At 38.7% G+C, this 24,043-nt stretch overlaps 1 protein-coding gene across 3 annotated transcripts in view; it reads left to right on the top strand.

The window, feature by feature from the left end:
* Positions 1–24,043, top strand: part of si:dkey-49n23.1 (semaphorin-3D) — a 63,213-nt gene that overhangs the window by 16,382 nt on the left and 22,788 nt on the right. For 2 of the 3 annotated variants that reach the window (XM_053652793.1, XM_053652795.1), the window contains exon 2: positions 7,840–8,034. In XM_053652793.1, coding sequence (XP_053508768.1) covers positions 7,899–8,034 — 136 coding nt within the window. In that variant the 5' untranslated portion in view covers positions 7,840–7,898. The remainder of the gene's footprint in view (positions 1–7,839; positions 8,035–24,043) is intronic. The other variant, XM_053652794.1, reaches the window with a different exon arrangement.

Consider the following 24,043-nt stretch of genomic DNA (forward strand, 5'->3'; position numbering starts at 1 on the left):
AATTGACCATTTAGTTAGATAATTATCTAGTATATTATTGGCTATATACACATTTAGTACTTTGTGAACTCAAACTTGTGAACACATGTCTTCAGAATTGTTCATCGTATCGCTTTGCCTCTCTTTGTCCCTCACACATCCCTAAAAACACATGCTTCCTGAGAAACTTCTCACGCGTCTTTGTCTTATTGTTTCTTACTGCTAAATGTCTCGCATGAACAAAGGTTTACTCAGAATTGCTGGAATTTCGTCATAAACTTGAAAAGGTGTGTCTCAGACAAAGACCCCTCGTGAAAATGACATGTCAATGCTCCTCAATTTTATTAGGCTGGTGACTAAGGTTTGCGGGATGCAATGAATTCTTGCCATTTGTTGCTCAACTTCATATTAAATTCACAGTAAAGACACCAGGGCAAAGTGCTTGTGCTGATACGTTTTAACTGTGCTCTTCACTTTAAAAGAACCCCCAGGAATTAACTTAAACTATATCTGTATAAAACTGTATTTGATTAGTTGTTGTGAACAAGTCCTCCTTAATATAAGTAATCAAATTAAACTCAAGCACTGGCTCAACCTGATGCTTTTTTACTCATTCAGGACAAGTCACCACAAGGCAGAAATGCCCCGTGTCCACACATTAGGCCTAAGAGCAACTCCTGGATGTTCTCGAAGTCAAAACATTTAAAGTGGACAGTCCATATGTTTGCCTTCCTGGCTGTTCCACGTGGCCAGATGTTGGTATGCAGAGGTGAGGAATCTGATGCACCAATTGGTCTTGTGGCCTGGTATGTGAAGGAGTGGAGCTTTCTCTGGCTCAGCGCTCACACAGTCCAGAACAGACCTGGAGCAGAGGTGCTGTTTGTTATTGTAGGAGGTTAGCTCACAAGATCTTTGGGAGTGTTGTCCACAGGACTGAACTGCCCTAGCGCATATCTGACGCATAAAGATTTGCAATTTTCCTAATGATTTTCAAGTACACCCAACATGCTAGTATATACTAGCATGTTCTCCCACTAAACTAAGATGCCAGAGTATGCACTGAAGATGGGAATATTAGTGTGGATGTCGACAGCTAGGGAAGATAGACAGATTTATCATCATATCAGAGCTGAAATATTTCTGTATCCTTGTGTGCAGGCATCTAAAGGGTGGAGGTTCTTTGACAGAAACATCGGTCTCTATCCTTCAACGACACGGCACCGTTTCAAATGTTCACACCTTGTTCTCATCAGATAACCTGCTTGCCCTGTGGCTAGGGACACATTTGGACGTAGTGCTGTGTTTCCTCAGTCCTAAAAACACAAGTATATGACTAACAGATGTCTCAGAATTCGCTGTTTTTACAAACGTTCCTACAAAATATATCTTGGTTATTATTAAACGATGTAGATGAATGGATATATCTTTAAGGATATATTTATACAGATACAAGATAATAACAGGCATTCTTCCTTTCTTACCATCTTAACTTTGGCTATCTACAGTAGCGCAGGAGGTATCACACTTGGAATCTTAATTGCTTTGCCAATTCATGCCCATGAGAGCGATTAGAGGCATTTAAATCTCTCTTCCCTATATTTTTTTCTCAAGATGATTCCTGAAACAGGAAACAGATCTGTCAACTGTCCTGACCAATCAGCCTACATAGTTTGTTTAATTGTTATAGCTAAGTGAATAGTGATAAAGCTGGCCAGATCAGTATGAGATCATCGATGGAAACAGTTTACCATCCAAATGCTTGTGCTTGAGCTTTGGAATAAAAAGAACTGGTTTGAATTAGAAAATGTTTGCCTTCAAAGCCCTCCTGGATACAAGTCTGGCGTTCATTAAGCTGTTGTCTATGTACATGGGGACCGGGCTGCTTGTTTTTCGGCTGGTTGAGTCCACTGTTGTGTGCTCTCAGGGTGGCAAGCCTTTTCACAGCTCACTAAAGATCACACATTTTCCCCTCAAAGTATAACAGATAATTGAATATGTTGTGCTTTTGTCTTCTGAAGCTTTTTTAACAGGATCGTGAACTTTTTACGATAAACTTTAGAGCGTATTATACTTTGACAAGAGAAAAGCGACTAATTTTATTAACTTAATGCTGGCGCAAAACTAAGTCATTTGTTTGTGATGTTATAGGGTGGAAAAATGATTAATTAATTAGCTAGGCCACCGGGTAAGTGGGCCAGTGTATTTGCCCACTCCCTTGTTTTGGTTGAAAAGAAACCTAAATGACTAGGCCAAAAAACTTAATATAACATAATGCAATGTAATATACAGCAAGAGCAAGCCAGTTCAATGTGTTAATATAGACTAAGGGGAACAAACAATATGAATTCTCAGGAAGAGGATGACTGTGTAACCATAGTGTTTATGCTATATTGTAACTTTTTAAAATCACATTTATGTCCTCGACAAAAAGTCACTAAGTCGTTAGCGAATGTTTTGGCTATGAACTGTAGTGTTTCATACTGCATGTAAAAAATATTATTTGAGTATGACATTTTTAGTTTCTCCTCACTGTGCATTGGGCTAGCAGCTATGATTGGTTTCGTCAGTGTTTTCACACGTTCCTCATTCTGAAAACATTTCTGTTATCTGTGCGCACTAATTAATCAGACTAGTAAATACTGTTCTACTGCCAGCCAGATTGTACCTTGGATAATGTGTGTAGTGTGGCAGCTGCTGAGATTTAGAAGCACAGATGTTATGAAAACTTGTTTTGGGAAAGTCAATAAGAAGTAGGGTTTATATTTTATACTTTCTTTGGTTCTTGGACTGCTTGGCAATTTCAAACAAAAACACTTATAGCACATGTGCGGAATCTGCTTGGCTTGGACGCCTGGGCTAGTAGTTTGTCCAGCCTAGTAGTGGTGGGGTCGCAAGCATGGATATTATTTTGAAAGCTAAAAGTCCAAATCCTGCATTGTAGGAAAAACCAATGGAAGCACTCAAAGGTATGATATTATGTTACTACAGAGATTTCGATTTCGAGTTCTACTAGGTCACTCAATGCAGAAATGAATGTGATGCTTAATTGCTTATACTTCCATTGGGAATTGTACATGTCAGGGCAGACCCATTCATTTCTGACCTCCTTAATAGTAATTGAGTGCAAATTGATTTTGTAATATTCATGTCATCTTATGCACAATTTTCCCCCCTGAAATTCTGAAATATAGTTCATTCAGGAATATTCATTTTATCATTAGGTTTTACATTTCTGATTAATTGACCCACTTCATGGAAAATCTAAAGGGTGGGATGTTACATAGTGAGCAATCAACGAAATACAGCCAAAGTCAATGTCTTGCTGTTCCCTCCAGTCCGACCAATCACAGGTCCACCAAGGCCACTAAGGGAAGTAAAGGCACTCATCCATTACACTGACAGCTCCAACACTGCATTCAGCTCAACAGCCTCCATCAGGTCCCTGTCTGAGCCTCTGCATGGATGTCCCGCCTTTTCATCACAGTATTCTTTACTGGGAAGAGCTCAGTGTGGGTTGGCTCTTGTTATAAGGTCTACGTTTAACAGGAAATGTCACGGTATTCCACCACCTGCTATTTGAATTCCTTTTAACTCATTCTCAATGGTCAAATTCTTTACTTCAAAGTCATGCAAACAGGCATTCATGGCTTTTGGCTGGAAGATTGATGAGATAATGCATGGATAATAATTTTGCTTCTCTGTCACCCATTTTAATGGCTTAGGTTATTTGTTAGGTTCTATCCCAGAATGCTGTGGTCTGTCTTTTCTGATTGGGAAGCCATATAGAAAAGAAACAAAGTCATAGTGGGGGAAGCAGCCAAAGACCAGAGTTCTCAACAGTCTTGTCTCATGGAAGTGCCTAAGTATCAGCTACTTCCTCTTCCTGATGTGTGATGCTTTTCCCACACTTTTGTGTTTGTTTTCTTTCCTTGTATTGAAAAAGCTAATGAGTGACTTTTGTCTGGGTCATAGGAAACGGAACTTGATTTGACTCGATTTACAAATGCAGATTTTCAGATTACAAATTTTCTCCAAATAAGCATATTTAGAATGTCTTAAATTGGATGCAAACAGCGTGGGCAGCTATGGCTCAAGCTCAGAGCAGGCTGTCCACTAATCGTACGGTTGGCGGTTCGATTCCCGGCCCACATGATTCCACATACCGAAGTGTCCTTGGGCAAGACATCAATTTTCCATCTAATCCCACACACCCAAAAAGTCAGATGCTAACAAATTAACCTATTCAATTGGAAAGCGTTTGCTTGTTAATTAGAATGCATGATCACCTGAGTGCATTTAATCACCACTAGATTAGTTTCCGAAATGCACTGCTTCCTTTACTGAGTAGAAAGCACATAGTGATACAGCCAACAAAAAGTCTCTTTAGAGTCAGTAATTATGATGGAAACCATGTTCTTTATGCCTCATAAATCAAAGTTAGGAGATCCTTATAAGTCGCTGTAATGAAGAATCCCAGTTTTAATGGGGAATGATGAGGTGTAATTCGGTTATTTTCTTTTCCACCAACTGGATTCTGTCACATTTAACACAGACATAAAATCCCCTGAAGGACAATTTAGCAAAATTCATTTTATTAATACCAGATGGACTTCCACCTTTCAGAGCTTACATTTAGTATATTGTCTCTGATTCAACAGTGTGAGTTAATTTCCTTCAACAGAAAGATTAATAACTTTGCAGTGATTTGGAGGGAGGCAGTAAGGCCATTTGATCGTTTCTTGAGTCGAGCACCTGCACTTTGGTTGCTGTTGTAAATCCAGCGGTCAGGCATGGGTCCAGATCTTACGGACTCTAAATGGGCTTGGGGTGTAAATCAGACTTAGCATCTTACCGAACTACTGCCGTAAAGCTGTCGCCTCCTCCAAACCTTCTGATGGTCTCCAATCATCTCCATCTGCCTCTGAGAAGCTTAAGCAGATGCCCAGGACTTGTGGAGATGGAGTGCTAACGGGTGACTCATGCTGGGCTTTTTATTCTGGAATTAAATTAGGTGTTGAATTAGACTTCATGTGCTTCAAAGGTTTGTCTCAATGGTTTCTCTCTGCTGAAAATCTTGCTGAAAGTTTCTGTGTTGGAGTAGCAGCTTAATTGGCGTAGCTTTTGAGGTTGTGAATGGATGGAAAAATGTGCCCTATCTCCATTTTGCATATGCTTAGCCCTAAGCTCAATTTGCCTGTGTTTGAAACTCTCCACAGGGGTATTTGCAGTAGTATAAGTGGGTCTCTATGGCTCTGTCTACAATAAACCCCAGCATGGGAAAAGACCCACCATGGAAAGCAACACAAAGAAGACTAACTATTCAACTATTCCTATTTTTTGGTTTCTCAGCCAGCTAATTAGCAAGCAAGAAAAGTGTTAATAGGTTTAAAAGATGTTCTACACATTGGTCTTCTTAGGATCTCCAGAATGTTTTAGTTGTGCCATTGCAACATCTATTTATTGTGTTTATGGTGTACTTATAGTGTCCATTGAAGTGTTTTGAGGTTACATGAGCAATTTGTTTACATAGTGTGACCTCTGTAAGGAAATAGAATAAAGATTGCAGGAGGCTGATTAGCCATGGGAACGTTTGTCTAAACAATGCATCAGTTTTTCCCTCAGGGTCAACCTTGTCCAGCAGAGGTCACATGCTGGCACACACGCACATCAGAATCAGGTAGCGGCTTTCTGAGTAATCATGTTTGTCATTTAAGGGTCTGTTTCTCTTAGGTACTGTCACCACTTTAAATGCTGAAGCACTTCCCCAAGTGCTCCAGGCTTCAGGATTGCGTCATCCTCAGAGTGTGGCACTACAAACGAGGATGTGCAGCTGGAGTGGTTCACTTTTTTTCAGAAAACAAGACAGACGTCAACAGGACAGGAATGTCATAGTGCAGGAATGTTATCTGGAGTCTTCTATAGCCTTATTGAGGCATCCTTAAGTTGAAGAGAAAAACAGCCTATTTTCCATCTTGTTTGGTCATTTGTCAATTCTGAGGACTCTTAAGTAGTTGTCAACAAGAAGACATGTACAGAGGACAAAAAAAAGTGCACACACCTCTGTTAAAAGGTGTACATTGTTTTAAAAGGTAAAACAATGACACAAAGATAAAAAAAAAAACAACCACCAATATACTAGTTGCGTAAGTGTGCACACCCCTAAACTAATACTTTGTTGAAGTACCTTATAATTTTATTGCACAATTCAGTCTTTTTGGCTAAGAGTCTGTCAGCATGGCACTTGACTTATTTATATTTATAATATTTTCCCACTCTTTCTGGCAAAAACATTCTAGATCTGTCAAATGATGAGGTGATCTCCTGTGCACAGCATGCTTCAGGTCATCCCACAGATTTTTAGTTGGATTCAGGCCTGGGCTCTGGCTAGGCCATTCAGAAACATTGATCTACTTTTGGATAAACCATTCCTTTGTTGATTTGTATGTATGCTTTGGGACATTGTCATGCTGAAAGGTGAATTTCCTTTTCATCTTCAGCTTACTAGCAGACACCTGAAGGTTTTGCATCACTGGTATTTGTAGCTATTCATGATTCCCCCCACCTTGATAAAAGCCTCGGTTCTGGCTGAAGAAAAGCAGCCCTAAAGCATGATGCTGCTGCCACCATGCTTCACAATGAGTATGGTGTTCTTTTGGTGGTGCTTTTTTTGTGCCAAACATACATTTTGGAATTATGGAATTATACCATATGGACTTGGGCTCATCAGACCATAACACATTTTGCCACATGGTTTGGGGTTATGTAGTTAGGGTTGGACGTTTTTTTGTGAGAAAGGGCTTCCGTCTAGCCACCCTACCCCATAGCTCAGACATGTGATGAATATGAGAGATTGTTGTCACATGCAGAGAGCAATCAGTACTAGTCAGATGTTCCTGCAACTCCTTTAATGTTGCCTCAGGTCTCTTGGCAGCCTCCCTGGTAAGTTTTTGCCTTATCCTTTTGTAAATTTTGGAGGGATGTCCTGTTCAGGGTAAAGTTACTGTGGTGCTCCGTTTTCTGAACTTGTTGTTCAGTGTTCCATGGTAAATCTAATGTTTTGGAAATTCTTTTATACCTGTCCTGACCGATATATTTAGACAAGTGAGATACAGTACTGTACATGCTTTGTAAGCGTTTTGCGGACCATGGACCACTTCGGCTGTCAGAGGAAAGCAAGAAGTTGTGAAGAAAATGCTACAGAAATAGCTGGCCTTTTTGGGGGGTTAATCAGAATAATTTCATTGATGAGAGCTATATGATAATGACTTTTTTGAAGATGAGATTGAATGTGGTTCATTCTGAACACAGCCACATCCCCAATTATAAAAGTGTGTGTACACTTATTCAACCAGGTTTTGATTGTAACTTTTAGATTTTTTCCTATTTTTCCCTAAAATGTGTCTTATTGTTTTTCACTGTTGAAATTTCACACTGATGGTGGAAAAAGTTTTGACATGATTTATCTTGATTTCATTTTTTTCACCACAAAACATGACATCCACTGTTTTAAGGAAAATCTAGTTCAAACTTATTGGGCAAATCGTTTGCCTGTGTGTACCAATCTGGACCAATGGGAGCAAAGGTTGTCCTTGACATGTGGCACATATATTTAAAAAAATGCTTGTAGCATGTTCATGTCTTGATTATAATTAAAACAAACTGAATGAATCGGACTGATTGGTCTGTGATTAGCTTGAATTCGTCCCATTACCGGTTGACAGCATCCAGTAATCATATATAGTGAAATCCTAATATATACACACATGCTTCTAATCATAGGTGGTAGATGCAAAATTTTCTGGTAGATGCAAAATTTCATCAGTAAAGATATTTTTTTCTGTGTCCTTGTGTTTTTCACAGCAGCAAATCAGTAATGTGAAAGAGATTGCTTCCTGCATTCTTACGAGAAGAAACTGGAGATGAGGTGTGCAGGATTCTGGAGGACGGGGCACATCTGTCCGCTGCTGGCAATGCTGTTTCAGTTGCTTCTGCCTGCCGTTAGAGCCGATAGGGCCTGGAACCAGTACATACCACGACTGCAGCTCTCACATACAGGTTAGAAACCAATAAATCCAGCTTCAGTTGTTTTTAAATTGACAATTTAGTTTCCACATTTTATTTAGTTACCATGATTTTTTGTAAGTGCAGAAAATAAAAAGCTGCATTATTGCAAATTGGTTTAGAGGAATCATGGTCCTGGAATTATGGAATATTTGGATTAATGGAGTCCTTTTGAAATTTTAGTACTGAGGGAATATGAAATTTCTTACAGGAATTCGACATTACAATTATTATAACTTGCCATTATTGCCTTTAAAAAATGCAGCCGTTACTGTAACCTTCCATACTACCACTGTTAATCAATACAATCAATCCTACTGGCAAAGCAGAGCCATTTTTAAGGAAAATTTTGTTTTCCTCAATTGGTGTCCATAAAGTAACTTCTGAAATCCTTATCAGATTCTTATCAACTTATGTTAGTGTGCCATACCACTGTCAGTGTTGTGGTTTTAACAAGGTGCGAGCTTTTAGTAATGGTGGTAACTATCTTGGCTTACATCTGCTTAGCCGCTAACTTCAGATTAATAATATCTACAACTATATCTTGTATTTTTTAATGGGGCCAATAGTTAGTATATCATATAATGCTATTAAAGACATAATACCAAATTTTCATCCTGAGTTAACTAGGAAGTTTAGTATTTGAATTATAATCCTATAGTCCTGTTCATTGCAAAGGAAAAGCAGTGAACAGGACTATAGGTCCACTTTTCCTTTCATGCTTTGGTAATTATGACCTTTTATCTTTTTTTCCTATTTCATTTAAAGTCTTAACCCTTTGTTTTTCACAATGTTATCACTACGATGAATGTGGACATTTACAGTATCCAAAGAAAAACAACAGTCCCAAAGATAAGGTTGTGCCCCTGGGATATTTCACTTGGCATCCCGTGGGGTGTCTGTCTGATCGTTCTCTTCACAAAGGCGCTCATCCCCAGAGCCCTCGCCTCTTATCAGCTCATCCCAGTCCGCCCTCAGAACTGACCTCCAGATCTTTCTGGAACCGGCCAGCACTCTGCGACTTCCTGACAGGAAAGAACCTCACAGGGAGGAGTTGTACAGTGTCCTATCCTCTTTACTGCCAATGTGCTTCCCATTATCTCTAAGCATGTTAATACTGGGTCTCAAACATACACATCATCTCTGAGGCGCCGGTTATTTATGACACAAGAGCAGCACACCTCCAAGGCTTGGCAGAGAATCTCTAACCCAGACGTTAGTCATTAACAAGGAAAGGTATCTGTAAGGAGGTCAGTTGCCTCACTTAGGGAGGAAATAATAGGAAGAAAAACAAAATTTGCACACAATGCTTATGCACAAAGGTTAGCTGTCAAAGTTTCCTGTTTTAGTGAGCCATCAATTAGATGTGTTGGCTGTAGTATTTCTTGTAGATTTTTGGTAAATCCTCTTGGAAAAAGAAAGTCAGACTGGAGCCTTGGGACTCAGAACTTTCACAAAATAATACGGAGTTACTCTGAATAACTTCTGCACTTGCCTGAAGAAAACCTGTCAGGTAGTATCAACTTTACATTTAACATGAAATGATTTGACCTAATGGTTTTATTGCGCTTGAATGGATTTGATGCCCCACTTTTGCTACAAGATTAATCCTTTTAAAACAGAGCCCTGCTGACAGATTGACGTAAAATAGACGCAATTCCAGTGACGCAATTACAGTATATGTCTGGTTCTTACCAGTGTAATTCTCACAGATATTTTTCCCCTGACAGAAGATGCGGACAGCAAATTGGATTACAACCAAAGTAAACCGGCCTCCTGGTTGAGAATGACATCACGTCTCTGTTTCTTCCTAGCAGGAGTGAGCTTCATAATGACAATTAACATTCTGGCAGCGGCACTTCTTTGAATCTTATATGGTTACCGAAAAAAAAAAAACCTGAGATTTTGAGGGATTCATTTCCCCCCAAGGGCAAGAGCTGCAGAAAGTCAGAAAGTTCCATTGTTGGATTTTCATCTCTTATAATACAGTATTCATGTGGAATGATTTATTTCAGTAGTATTCATTTTCATAATGTCATTCTTGATAAAGGGATTGGAATATCCCACTTTAAGTCCACCTTTACACGTTGCATTTATGTCTGTTCTTGGAATGTAACCCATTCCTGATAGCAAGGCTGCTGGTGCCATGTGGTGTCATGGCGATGGTGACTGTGTGACATCTGTGTACATGTCGGATGGCTCCACACTTTAAGCTTTGACCTAATGAAGCTGTCAAGTCACGAACACTGAACAGGGCACAAGCCTTGCTGAAGAATGCTTTTAATTAGGGGAAGTACACAGGGAAACAGTGGACCACTGTGCATGAGGGCATGAGGGTATCATCTACACCAGCACAAGTAGATAAATGATTAGCTCAGGAAAGAAAGCTGCTTTATCCAGAAGTCCAGAGCAGATATCTTAATACGATGGTCATTTTTTGAAGTTAAACACACTTGTCCGATGATAGATAACCTAATCTATCCTTAAACCTGATTGCTAACTTAAGTTCCACTGAAGTAATACAACCATATCCTTCTGATAAATCATAAGACACGTTCAGTGAGATCACTTAAACTTACACTCACACTAGATCAGTTCAGCTTCTTGACTACTGGTGATTAAATTAGATCAAAGCCTTTTGGATTTCTAGAGATGTTCTGTTGGATTGTAAGTGGTTGGGTATCACTAGGCCAAACAGCATGTGGTCTAGTTTCTAGTTACTTGGAAAAAAGGAGCAGGATCTGGAGTGCTTCACTTGCCTGAAGTATCTCTCACATTGAGTGTGTGAATGTGTTGCAACACATTCTTTGCACCAATGTATACCATAGTATCTCAAGGGACTTGATGTGTTACAGAACATTGTGGGACTTAATGCAGTGAACAGCACAAATAGGCGAAAGTGTTCTTGTCACTGCTGTTTGTCTGTGCAGCTCCATTACCCCCGACACCCCAAGGAGTCCAGAACTCATCCCACACAGCCTGACCTCTAATTCAGTGACTAATTTACTAAGTGTGTATTTTTAAGTGACTCAGAGATATACTGTAGAAGATAGCTGTGGCAAGCCATTTTAACACTCACTGTAATATGAGAAAAGAACAGAATGCTTCTTGAAACCACTTCGGGATTTTTCTGTGTTTTGGTGTAAGCTGAAAGTAATATAGCACTTACATGGATAGTTTCACCAAGCTGTGTTTTTTTTTTTTTTGTGACATTAGCCAATTGCTTAATGAAGAAGTGCGGTGAACCTCATGAGGGCAAAGCACTGGGAGGCCACTGAGAAAACAAATTCAAGAAGACTTTACACAAGTGAGAAAGGGGAAGACTCAGAGTGGACCTGCCTGCCCTAGAATGAGAGTTAAAGGGGCCTGAAATGGGGAACAAATACATATTAATGTCTCCAGATGCAGAAGAGTCCATCATGAATGGGGCATTAACCATAACAAGCCTCAGCATGCTATTCAGCAATGCAACTTAAAGAATTTTATTCAGTAACTACTGGAAATTCTTCATTAACAACACAGAAACTAATATCTACAAGAGAAACCATAGATTGTAGGAGATTGAGGGGTAAAATCATCATCTAAACCTCTAGCAAAACGAAATTTACCAATTTAGCTACGTTCTTGATTTCATAGCAATTAAGAAGTTTCTGTCAGATAATTGAATTCAAATGGACAGTTTTCCCCACTGAGATGTTATTATTCATGAATGAATTGACACCATGGAGCTGACGGGTGCCGTTTTCTTAGGAACGCAGTTACATTTATTGGTCATTACGTAGGAAGCCTAATGCTAAAAAAAATAAAATAAAATAAAGTTAGCTTTATATAGGGATTTAGGGAGAAAGGGAGTGGATAGTGTTACAGTAGATTTAAAAGAAATGACAGAGAGACATGTACTCACATGCACATCCTCCCAACATATCCACACACACACAAATGAATGAGCTCGTGGGCAGATGTTTTATATAAATGGATGTATCATGTACAAGAACATCCTGATCTCATAAAGGAACAAATGAGTGTGATCATGTTAGCTCTGACTTCAATTAAGCAATGAAAGTTGTCCTGGCCTTAACCCTCTGTGTTTCTCTTGAAATCCTAAGGCTTTCTCCCAGTTCCCACAAATTAGTGAGCTTAATGTCCTATTTACTGGCCTCCCCCGATTGCAAATGAGTGATGACCCATTGACAGTCTATGCTTACCAGTTTGATCTGGCTCTCATACCGTGGAGTAACTCTGAAGCACTTATCTGAATCCGTCAGATATGATTAGTTGCATTTAGGCCACTTTTGGCTCACAATGCACTTTAATATTGCATTAACTGAATATTATTTATCTTAGATCCACATTTATCTAGGAAATTTCTTCTGTTTAAGTCTAAAACCTTGTTTTGTTTTATTTTGAAAGATAAGCAATAAACCACACATATAAAAATAAAGTAGTAAACCACAACTGGGCATGATGTTATAGGTAATGTTATAGGTTGATTCTTTTCAAGACATCCATGAAACATATTAGTTCCTGTTATCACGTATGTTATAGCTACTATAAATAGGTGATCAAGTCACTTTCTCTTGAAGTTAATAGGAAAAACAGCGTGTTAGAAAAAAAAAACTGTTCGAATATCCTCCATCGTTGGAGTTTGACTTGGCAGAAAACTGAACGTTTACATTTGACTGCTGATACTGGAGACTACTTCCATAAATGTTACATGAACATCTCCTTATATAAATCTTCAAAATATCACATAGTATATTTATTTTTTGTTGTTAAAAAGCATCATGGTTTACTATTGGACTTAAATAATATTGAGTGTCTACCATAAAAGACCCAGTGAATTAGCCTTTACTATAGAAACAATCATTTATCAGTATTAATATAAACCTCTATTGTCAGATCTATGCTGTTATAGATGAATAATCAACACTTTCTGACCTATCATATTTGAGAATTTGAAAGCACAAAGTATCAAACCATAGGTAGATAAAGGAGGATGGAATTATAGGGACTTTGTGAGGAAAATGCACCACTGCAGAGGAGCTGTACAGGATGGCACCATTTCTTGTGTCCTAAACTATCTAGCAGACAGTAGGTGAGCCACTTAGGTGAAAATGTACAAGCATTTGGTTTGGCTGTACTGTTTATACAATTCTTAATGTCTCTGACTTGTTGTCAGCATTCCATTTTATAAAGTATATATCCTCAGTAAGAAGTATTTATAATACAACTGTCAGCTGATCTCAGTTAAAAGCTTATAGCAATCTTATTGCAAACTTTAGTCACATGGAAAGAATAACAAACTAGGCTTTAAGGTTTGGCGACACATCATAGTTGCTGGAAGCCACTTATTATTTTTTTTTTTATTTGTTACTTAAGCCCATGGTACTAAGAAATGAACTAATCTGATAGTGGAAAGTGGAAAAAGTTCCATGGCAGGGATTCAGTATAAGCAATGGCCGATTAAGGGCTGGGAATTTATAGCCTCAGCAATGACAGATACACTTAGACATAATTTCCTCAAACCATAGCTTGTTCATATGGTTTTAAAAAAATTAAAAATTCTCTCACTCTCTTCTGTCTTCTGTTTCAACCTGGTTCTCCATAAGCATCTTGATTTATTCAACAAGATCCTCTTTCCCACCTTTGCTCCTTTTCACTTGTTTGGATGCTCATTAAATTCCTTAACGAGAGTAAAATGATTATTTGCCACGATGTACTAATTCATTAATTGTTTCATTTAATCTTCCTTAACCATGTGAGATTCCCTTACACTCTGGTTTAATGGAGCAGAGCTCAGTCATGTAGCACAACTAGTCTCCATTCTTTGCTATTGAGACCACCAAGTGCAAAGTAGAGGGAGGAAGGGGTGGGGATTTCTTTAGTTCTCGTCATTCCGCCTCGTTTTCCCTTTTCTCCCTCATCAGACTAATGAGGCTGACCCTCAACACCTCCTGCAGAGTGGGGCCTTATGAGTAATTATGGTCACTGGTTGCCACTGACCCAGGCTAAAGAACTGAGTCCCAGTGGAGTCTCTCTATATCCGCCAGCTTCAAACTGGATATCTGGATATTGCAATTTTGAGAACGAGAAGATGAAGAAGACAGGAAATTGAAGTTACCCTGCTTTCCTCTCTTCCAGAAAGGCCTCACCCTTCTTAACAGCCACCATTCTTGAACTGATTCCTACTCTGTTGAATTAACTATTTTCTGCTGAGCTCCAATGAACAATGGAACTATTTTTTGTGACTCTATATGCTGTGAAATCAAAGGAAATTTCTCCTTCGCTCCAGATTGGCTGCTTGGGTTCCTGTCATTCTTTTAAAGCAAACATTCCTTTTAAAAAAAAAAAATATATGTAAAATTATTTTAAAGTGAAACAAATCTTTTTTTTAAAAAAAATTAATTAATTAATTTTATTTTTAAAAATCTTCAGATTCTGAAACTAAAGGATTTATATTAATGTGACTTAGCTTTATACTAATTCATATATTTTAATACATATAATAGTATCAGCCATTATATAACCTTACAAAGAATGCCAATAGAACCACCAAATTGTCCACTTATTGTGTGCCGTTGCTTCACCTCATTTATGTTTATGGGCCCAATCATTTTTGCTGGGGAATACATCAAGCTTTCATATCATCGATAGCACAAATTCCCCCCAGACCTATTAAAGACTGGAGGAAACCTGAGGAGAGCCATATTTTTGTCTCAGTGCTCTCCCTCTTAGCCTCCCTGGAGAAACAACTGGAAATTATCTCAGAAGTTATAGCCTGGTGCCCATAACCATTGAAAGAAAGACAACTTGAAACACAGGAAAAACCAAGAACAGATTTTTTCGGTTACCAATACCCTGCCATTCAACATGTTTGTGACCAAAGATACACATCTTCATAACCGTCATTTATAGACCATTCACAAATCATTACCTGATTCCATCAAGATGATATTAGCTTTCTGAGAATTAGGGAATAGCCTGTGGTGTCAGTATACATTTGTTACTGTTGTGAAATCTTAATGAATGAACTACCACTGACTATTGCACCAATCCGTTACCGTTGTTTAAACTCTCACGAGGCGATAGTAATCTCTCCATCAGCATGCCCCCATATCTCTTAGTCGCCTGCTTTTATTGCCACGTGACTGTTTTCTTTATATTCCAGCTGTGCTAAGCACTGTCATGCTATACTATGCGGCGTAAGGCATGGCAACTGGAGTATGTAACATTAGTAAAGGTCCTGCATTCTCCACAGTTGGTGCAGAAATAGTTTCCTCTGTTTATACTGCAAATGTATTCCATGGCAGTGAAAATATTGTGACGGTGCTCTGTCATTAAATCTCTCTCTTACTCTTTTTCGTTGGTCAATGGATGCAGCTGGAATAGAATGACAAAACACTTTGTCATGTAATGCAAACTATATTAAAATTGCACACAATTTATTTCTTGACCAGACTCTCAACTTATAAAATGAAAAAGATAGTGGTATCGCAAAATCTTATGTCTGATGTCTCCTAGTGCATTTTCATTAAATATTTTTTGAACCCAAAAGCTCATAGAGGCAGTGGATTGAAAATTGTAGACACTCGTATCAAGAAATCTGATACAATGAAAATGGCTGTGTTTTTTGGACCCTTAGTGTAAAATTTAATGTTAAGCGTTTAGGTATGTCTAGTCTAATCCTAATAATTTTTGACGAGTTCCTGGAGTGATTCTGTCAGGCAAGTTCCATCAAAATCCAGATGTCAGACTTTGGCACATAAAGGACACTTCCTCTGATTTGCAAGTTTGGATGCTTTGTTTTGCAAGTTGGAGATGATTTAAGTAAGATACAGAACTTTTGCAGTGGACTATAAAATAACTGGAATGACATCATTACATGCTAACGACACATGGCAACTGTGACCATGAAAGGATTGGAGCAACACGGTTAAGAGAACCAAAAACAACATGATGTAGTGTGTTTGAAGCAGTAGACTCCACCTTTATGGCAAGGCTGAAGTACCTGCCAAAGATAATATGCTTGCAAGGAAGAATTCTATATACAAAATTACAAATTTGTATGTCTTTGCGTGAATGACTGGGTACAAATTGACCCTAAAGAGAATAGCTAAGAGCAGAAACACAACTTGTTTCAGTAATTGGCATGAAAAAAAAACCCATGGGCCTGATTTAGTATAAACACCAAACACAATGAGTCTGTTAAACCCTGTTATTTTCTTCCTCTACGTTATAACGTCAAATGAGGTAACTTATTGCCCCTCTCAGTGAGAGATTAAAGTCAGTTTTTCCAGATATGCATCCGTGGCCATTGCAGATGTTAGACACCTTGGCTGACAGCCTTAAGTCCATGTTGACTCTTATACTGTACAATGCTTTGCTTACACAACTGTAACGGAGCAGATGCAGTTTGCAAGGAGATATTTCCACATATGCACTCTCCCTTCTTCACTAGCAGCTGGGATGTTTGCCTTTCCTGCGTGCTTCCGGACTTTTGGCATCTTTGTGTTTTTTCTGCCACTCGAGCTTTACGGTCAATCAAATAGCCTGAGTGCAAAGGAGCGGAGACGGAAATTCAGATATAATACTGCACATGCTTGGTTCCCATCAGGTTGATGAGATACACATGATGTTTGGGACCTTTTTTAACACCACTTCCAGTAAAGGTTGACTAAAACCACCCTTTTTTTTAAGCATTACAACATACAAGTTGTGTCTGAGTACAAATTCATTCAGTAATCACTGATTTCCCATAGTCACATTTTTTTAAATGGTCACGTTCCTCATCACAGCTCAGTCTGCAAACTTTGATATCAATCTGTCTATGAGATTGCTGCAGGTGTTGGGCACAGGACCAGCGCATTTCTGCTTTAGATTGCAAACAATTTCTAACAAATGTTTTGTATATGGTTTGTGTTTCACCAGTGCTCCCATGCATAATCACTTAAGCTTGTGAACTCAACAGAACCTTCTTCCATGCCTACAGGGGAAGGGAAAAGAGAGCCAGACCTGGAGTAACCGTAGATTTAATGGGTTTGGAATTTGGAATATCTCCAATAATACTGTTGTAGACGTTGGAGACGTAAAAGCTCAGGGCGAATAGTGTTTCTGGATGGCTTAACCCAAGGCAAGTCCTAATCCTGGGTCTTACTCTATAAAGAGAATGGTAATCATACCCCACCTATGAACTGTTAAAGCCTGGCTCATGAAGCTTAGAGCTCAAGACAGTCATGCCCATGGGCACTGACCTATCAAAATTAATCAGTGTTAGAAGAAGGTGACATCAAACTGAACTTTGAAGATAATACTAGTATCAAAACCTCAAATGCCAACTAGCCTTAACCGACATTCTGTTGGAAACAGTTATTTTAATGAGTAACATTCAGGAAGCATTGCTTTGCTAATAGGGGGCTATATTCAGAGTCGAGTTAAGCATGCTCACAGAGGATGTAATTTCATTGTGCACACGGGCATTCAGACCTCAGATATAACTTCAAACTTAAGCTCAATTCATAAGCTGTGCCAGAGTTATGCATGTTGTAAATATGTGTAAAAATGTGTCACCCATCTCTGAAAACACACAACTTTCCCCTCATAAATACTGTTAAGCTGTTGGACTTAAGTCACTTACTTAAGTCTCCCACTCTGAGTATGACCTATGACGCATAAATAAAGCAAAGGAAAGCATCACTGGAGAATATTGGTGAAATTCCAGGCATTAAGCAGTGTAATAAATGTTTAGAGCATTTTATTTAATTACCATTCTGACAAATGAAATGTGTCACAGTTGTAGATGTTCATAAACCAGCTTGATGCCAACACTGTGCAACAAAAACAGCTATATACTTCAAAGATAGACCGTATTAGTAAACACTTAGTTAACACACATCCCTTTGGAACATAGCTTTCAAGGTTGGTATGACTTATCGCAGATGGTTAGTTGACCATCTGCATCATGTCTGCATGATTAATGCTGTCTTATGCAGCAGACTGTAGCACTGAAGTGGAACAATATGAGAGCCTGACCCCCTATCAGTTTAAAGGAAAAACACAGTTACTTCGATGTTACTTTTATAAACACACCATCATGTCACACAATCGTCAGCTAATCAGAAAGGGTCGAATCGATCAATTCCTCAGCAGATTTTAGCTATTGTTTTTCCATTTGCTCATTCACAGTTGTCACGTTTGCATTTTCAGTTTTCCCTTGAAAGCTTGAACGTAAATATAAGCTTGATGAAGTCGATAGGCTCCTGCAAGTCCGTGCCAAATGGAACCAAGCCATATCTTCCTTCTTTCAAACTGAAGATGACCTCAACCACCTGGTTCTAGCGCTTTCCTTTTGACTGGAGTTGTTGGTGAAATACTGTGTCTAAGGTCAAAAAAGCATAAATTGTAAAATAAAAAAATAAAAAAATAAATCCATACCTCCTCCTAAAGCGATTAGAAAACCCTGCTTGGTATAAGACGTTTGCATGATAGGTTGGCATGTTAAAATTCACCTCCTGTGATCAGGAGTGATGAGCTGCCCATTGTTTTGATAACATGATACATGTGGCTATGTGGAAGCAGATGTGTGTGCACAGGGGAAACAAGGAAATTTTCAGTGTTTATAGGACAGATTTGGTAATGGGAAAATGTGAAAAAGGTTAGGAAGTGATCCAAGTGAGTGAGGAAAGTATCAAAATATGGGAAATATTCACATTTGATGACCTTTGATTTGTGGAATGTACACAGAATGTGATGGTTTTTTTTATTTTTATTTTTTTTTTTACATTTTTTATGTGATCTGCGATGCTTGGTCCGATTCAGTGCATGATGTCATAAAATCTATATTAGCAAAATGTAGACATACACTATATTACCCAACGTTTGTGGAAAAGTGACCATAACATTATAACTTCCCACTACAGATTTAGTCCTCCTTTGCTGTTATAATAACCTCCACTCTTCTGGGAAGGCTTTCCATTGGAATGTGGCTATGGAGATTTGCCCAGGTTTGGGGACTTTGTATTAAAAGTGAGAAAATATACAGCATATGTAATGTAATACCAAACGTTTATACAGTCACAAGTTTGCTACTAATTAGTTAAATGCTTTTGATTTATGACATTAAAAAAGCCTATTTATGATTTTTTTTTCTCTGAAACAAAAATGTCAGTTTAAAGTAGTAGGGTGGATTGGTGAATTAAAAAATAAATAATAATAATAAATAAATAAAACTTCCTATGTGTGGGTGTGTTGAATCTACAGTTTGAAAAAAGAAAAAAAAAAACCCCTGAATCTACAACATGGAGACCTGCAAGAAGCACACAGTGAAACCCAGGGTCTCTGTTGGGTTCTTGGTAAACATTTGTGGTTAAAGGTTTCTTGGTGATGACATAGGCAAGGCGGAAATGAATCCAGCAGGTGCTGTTGGCTACATAGCTCTTTTTTGCTAAATAAGTGTTGTAATGGATGGGCTTGACAATTCCCAATTAGAATATTTATTTGTACTTGTCAGTGAGCAATTACCGTGTCATACTTAAGGAACTATTAAAGTTCCATTAAAGAGTCATAATGTTGGGGCCCAAAATGGCCCAAAAGACCACACTGTGAAGAACAGGACTGTGTTTAAAACAGTATGTTACTTCAGATGTGTTTTACAGTTTGGTACTGTGTTGTTCTAGGAACATATTTAAAATACTTGCATATTGTGGTGTGTCATAGGCTCTTATTGTATAGCTACACTAATATTGATGTGGCTATATTGTAGTGAAACAGTAAAACATACATCTGGGTGAATGAACCTGGGTAATTTTTCCATTTTTCATGTCTTCCATTGTTTTGCATTTCATGTTTTAATAAAATATTAAAAAAGCATAGCTTATTTTAGTGAAGCATGGTAAGATTAAACTGGAGGTTAAAGCTAGGCAGTGCTAGTGGGGGCATTGGGGCAGTGGTGGCTCACTGGTTAAAGGCTCTGGGTTACTGATCAGAAGGTCAGGATTTCAAGCCCCAGCACTGCCAAGCTACCACTGTTGGGCCCTTGGGCAAGGCCCTTAACCCTCAATTGCTCAGTTTTATAAATGAGATAAATGTAAGTTGCTCTGGATAAGGGTGTCTGCCAAAAGCCATAAATGTAATGTAAAACCTAGCTGGGTTAAAACCTAATGTTTTAAATAGATGAATAGTCATTAGTGGTCCACTACTGTGGCCTTTTCATGGCTGTTTGTTATTAAGTTCCCCAGTGCGGTCGTGTCTCTTAACATGGTAGTAAGCTTTCCAATTACTTAGATTCCACTGCATGTTCTATGTATTTATGTGATTCCTCTAGCTGGCTTGGAAATTCCCTCTGTATGGGGCTGGAATGCAAAATGTCCATCATGAAGCCTCTAGTAGCCCCTGAAGAGGATACTTCATCACTGGCACTCTGCACTTCTCCCTCAGCCAATTAATCTCCATCAGCAAGTAGCGAGCCATGGTGACAAGTCGTGCTGTTTTCAAAGGCCCTGAGATGTGAAGAGGGGTTTTCTTTCTAATAAATGAAAGAGAAAAAAAAACAACAAAAAAAAATCGGTCGAGGGATAAAGTAGACTGTTGAATTGGACTTTTATTAAGGAAGGGATTAATCAATGTGAAAATCACTGGCTCAGTGGAAAGAAATAATGAAAAATAGTTGTAGAAATCATTAAGCAAGATTGGATTTTTTATTGTTCAAGCTGTCAAGTTAACATCAACCCCCAATACAAATTACAAAAACTGTAGTTTGTCAAAGTCAGAGACAGAAAGGACTGAAGGAGTAAATGACAAATTTATTAGCTAGACCACCAGGCAAGTGGAAGCTTCAGTGTGCTTGCCCAGTCCTCTGTTTCGGCCTGCCTAGAATCCTAATCAACTATGTTAAAAAGTGGTAGCTAATGTAATATAATAACATACGGCTAGTTAGGTAGCTAGTTAAATGCATTAATGCAGACGAAGGGCAATGAGCCAATATATGAATTCCTATCTTTTGCTGATGAAGTTTTTCACAAAGTCATTGGTGAACATTTGAGCTACAGCGTTTGCTGCATATTATTTGAGTCTGGATAGCATATTTATTTCCTATGTACTTTTTTAACGATATAAATATGTGATGCCTTTGCCTGATTTTGTGAGTATTTTCAGATACCTGCATGTTTGTGATTCGGGAAATATCGGTTATCATACATGCCTATTAATCTGAATGGTACAAATCATTCTACTGTCAGCCAGATCATGATTCAGCCGATGTGTGTAGTGCAGCAGGAGGTGGGATTTCAAATCATGTGTTATAGTTACAGCATGGAGGTGCATTTATTTAAACATACATGACAAATTAAACTTGTTTTGCATGTCAGTTGGAAGTGGGGTTTAAGTGGGGACTTTTTTTCGTGGTTATGTGCAATATCCCTGCACATATCATTTGATCTGTTAAGTACATTTTTACATTCATACTTTACATAATTTGTATAACCTGTGTCATTTCACCATAAAAATCAGAGAGTCAACAACACTCAGAACTCGTTTCATTTTTTTATGCAACCTATCACCACCTGCCAAAGTAGATAGAAATTGTTTTAAAATCAAACTCCGATATGCTTCAAGCATCCACAGAAGATACAGAGACTGCTTTTAGACAAAACACCATTTCAGCATGGAAGCATAGAGGTTTCCCCCAGTGTTCTCCGGCTGTCTGTTGGACATGGTGCACATGTCAGCCGATGGTGTACAGGGTTAATTGGCACTGATTGGCCAGGGTCATTTTCTGCCTTGTTAAACTCCTTCTCCCCAGGGGGAGGGAGAGGATGCAGCGAGGCATGCTTAAGCTATGAGAGAGAGTGTGCACGTGTGTGTGTTCTGTTTGCGTAACCTGCACCAGTCCAAGTAACTGCTTCCACAGTTCCCAGCTGGGACAACATGCACATATCTCCACATGAGTATCGGAAGGCCTAATTTGTGAAAGTGGTCCTAAAAGGTAGTGTTAGGACATATGATTGACATATTTATTTTAGGTGTCTTTCAAATTAATGATACCCTTTCATTGACCCTAACAGTGAGACATTTGATTGACACGGAGTCAAAATGCACCAATGATCTGCATTGTTTCTGGAAAGTGATACTTGTGTACTTGTATTTGTAAAGGATTAATATTTAAAAAGTACTTAATGTTATTACCTAAATGTAATAACTGTGAGCCTACAATCTGACATGTTTATACAGATCAATGTAGCAATTAGGTTGCAATACAAGTTTTCCATCAGTACACTGTAAAAAATGACACACTTCTAGATTATAGTGCTACCGAAGAATGAAGATGGTAATTCAGCTCTTATAAATATCTCATTATCCAGAGTTAGGCAAATAATAATATTCCACCAGGTAAGTGAATGCTCCCAAACTGTTTGCCCAGCCAAATGTAATTAGTTGTCAAGGCAGGATGTCTAACTAACCAAACTAAAAACTGACAACTAATGTAATTTACCTCACAAGAATGACAAGTTAATTATGTCTATTAATGCAGACTGTGGATAATATGCGAGCATTGAAATCCCTGATAGGGGTGACACTAAGACTTTAACAGTTTTTAAGTGCACTGTACCAAACCCCATCCTTGGTTTGTGTAGCACAGAAGGGTTGCTTTGTACCACAGAGAAATATATGATCCATAAAACATGTTACATTTAAACAAACATATTAAATGCAAGGTTATGTTTTGTGAAAGCTAATAGGGAGTAGGGGTTTTTTTTCTTTCCCTGGTTGTTGGCAGAGTGACAAAAAAAAGAGCTGGTGACCACTAAATCAGCAGCTTCCTGAGCTTGTCTGCCTACACATGAAATACTGACACCCTGGACACATAATCTGCTTGACCATCCAGTGATTTGTCCACTACTCTTATCTCTTTGGAGTTTTGCTGACAAAGCTTCACAAGATCAAATGCACTCTGTGATCTTTTTTGCTTTGTAACTTTGTGAAACAAACATAAACAGAAATGTAGCATCGTTGCTCTTTAGTGTGCCCACTTGCGATGAGTATTTTGAATAAGGGTTAATCAGACAAAAATAGCTTTTGTCACACCACTCAGTACAAAGCACACAGTCTGCTCTCTCAATATCAAATTATCAGTGCATCTCTGCTGGTAAAGGTAATGGCAATTCATTCTTTGGGAGGAAGCCATGTGTGATAAAGTGACCTGTAAACATCCATCCATCCCGCTTATCCTACACAAGGTTACAGGGGAACCTGGAGCCTATCCCAGGGAACTCGGGACACAAGGCGTGGGACACCCTGGACGGGGTGCCAACCCACTGCAGGGCACAATGGCGCACACGTTCATACACTACAGACAATTCGGAAATGCCAGTCAGCCTACAACACATGTTTTGTAGGACTGGGGGAGGAAACTGGAGCACCTAGAGGAAACCCCCAAGGCAAGGAGAGAACAAGCAAACTCTGCGCACACACAGGGGCACAACCTGGGGCACAACGTGGAGGACACCCTGGTTGGGGTGCCAATCCATTGAACCATTGCTATAATTTATACTACTACTACTACTATTATTGTAACAACGTGAGAGTTGATGAGGCAGGATGGAAGTGTGTAAACTCAGCATGGGTATTATTTAGGCAAATCCAGAAATCATCATAGTGGGTGACAACACATTAGCAATCAGGGTCATCATAGAAAAATTCATAAACAGTAACACAGACGAGGATCTCAACAATGAACATGGTATATAAAATTGGAAACTAGGAAAACAGGGCTTAGTAACACGCAGGACAGCACGTGTACCACAAACGGGGAATCCATGGCAACTATGACATTGATTTGTTTTGCGTAGAATCAGGAAGTGTGAAAATAGCTTTCTTGGTATGCTGCAAATTCAATTTCAATTGATTTAACTTTACAGACCTATGATCGAGGCTTTAAATGTCTCAAGAATAGGTGTCACATAAGTACACATCTGTCTTGTTAATTTTGCTTGGTCACTTGTCTTTACAT

The sequence above is a fragment of the Ictalurus furcatus genome, chromosome 21 (assembly GCF_023375685.1).
Source record: "Ictalurus furcatus strain D&B chromosome 21, Billie_1.0, whole genome shotgun sequence".
Lineage (NCBI taxonomy): Eukaryota > Metazoa > Chordata > Actinopteri > Siluriformes > Ictaluridae > Ictalurus > Ictalurus furcatus.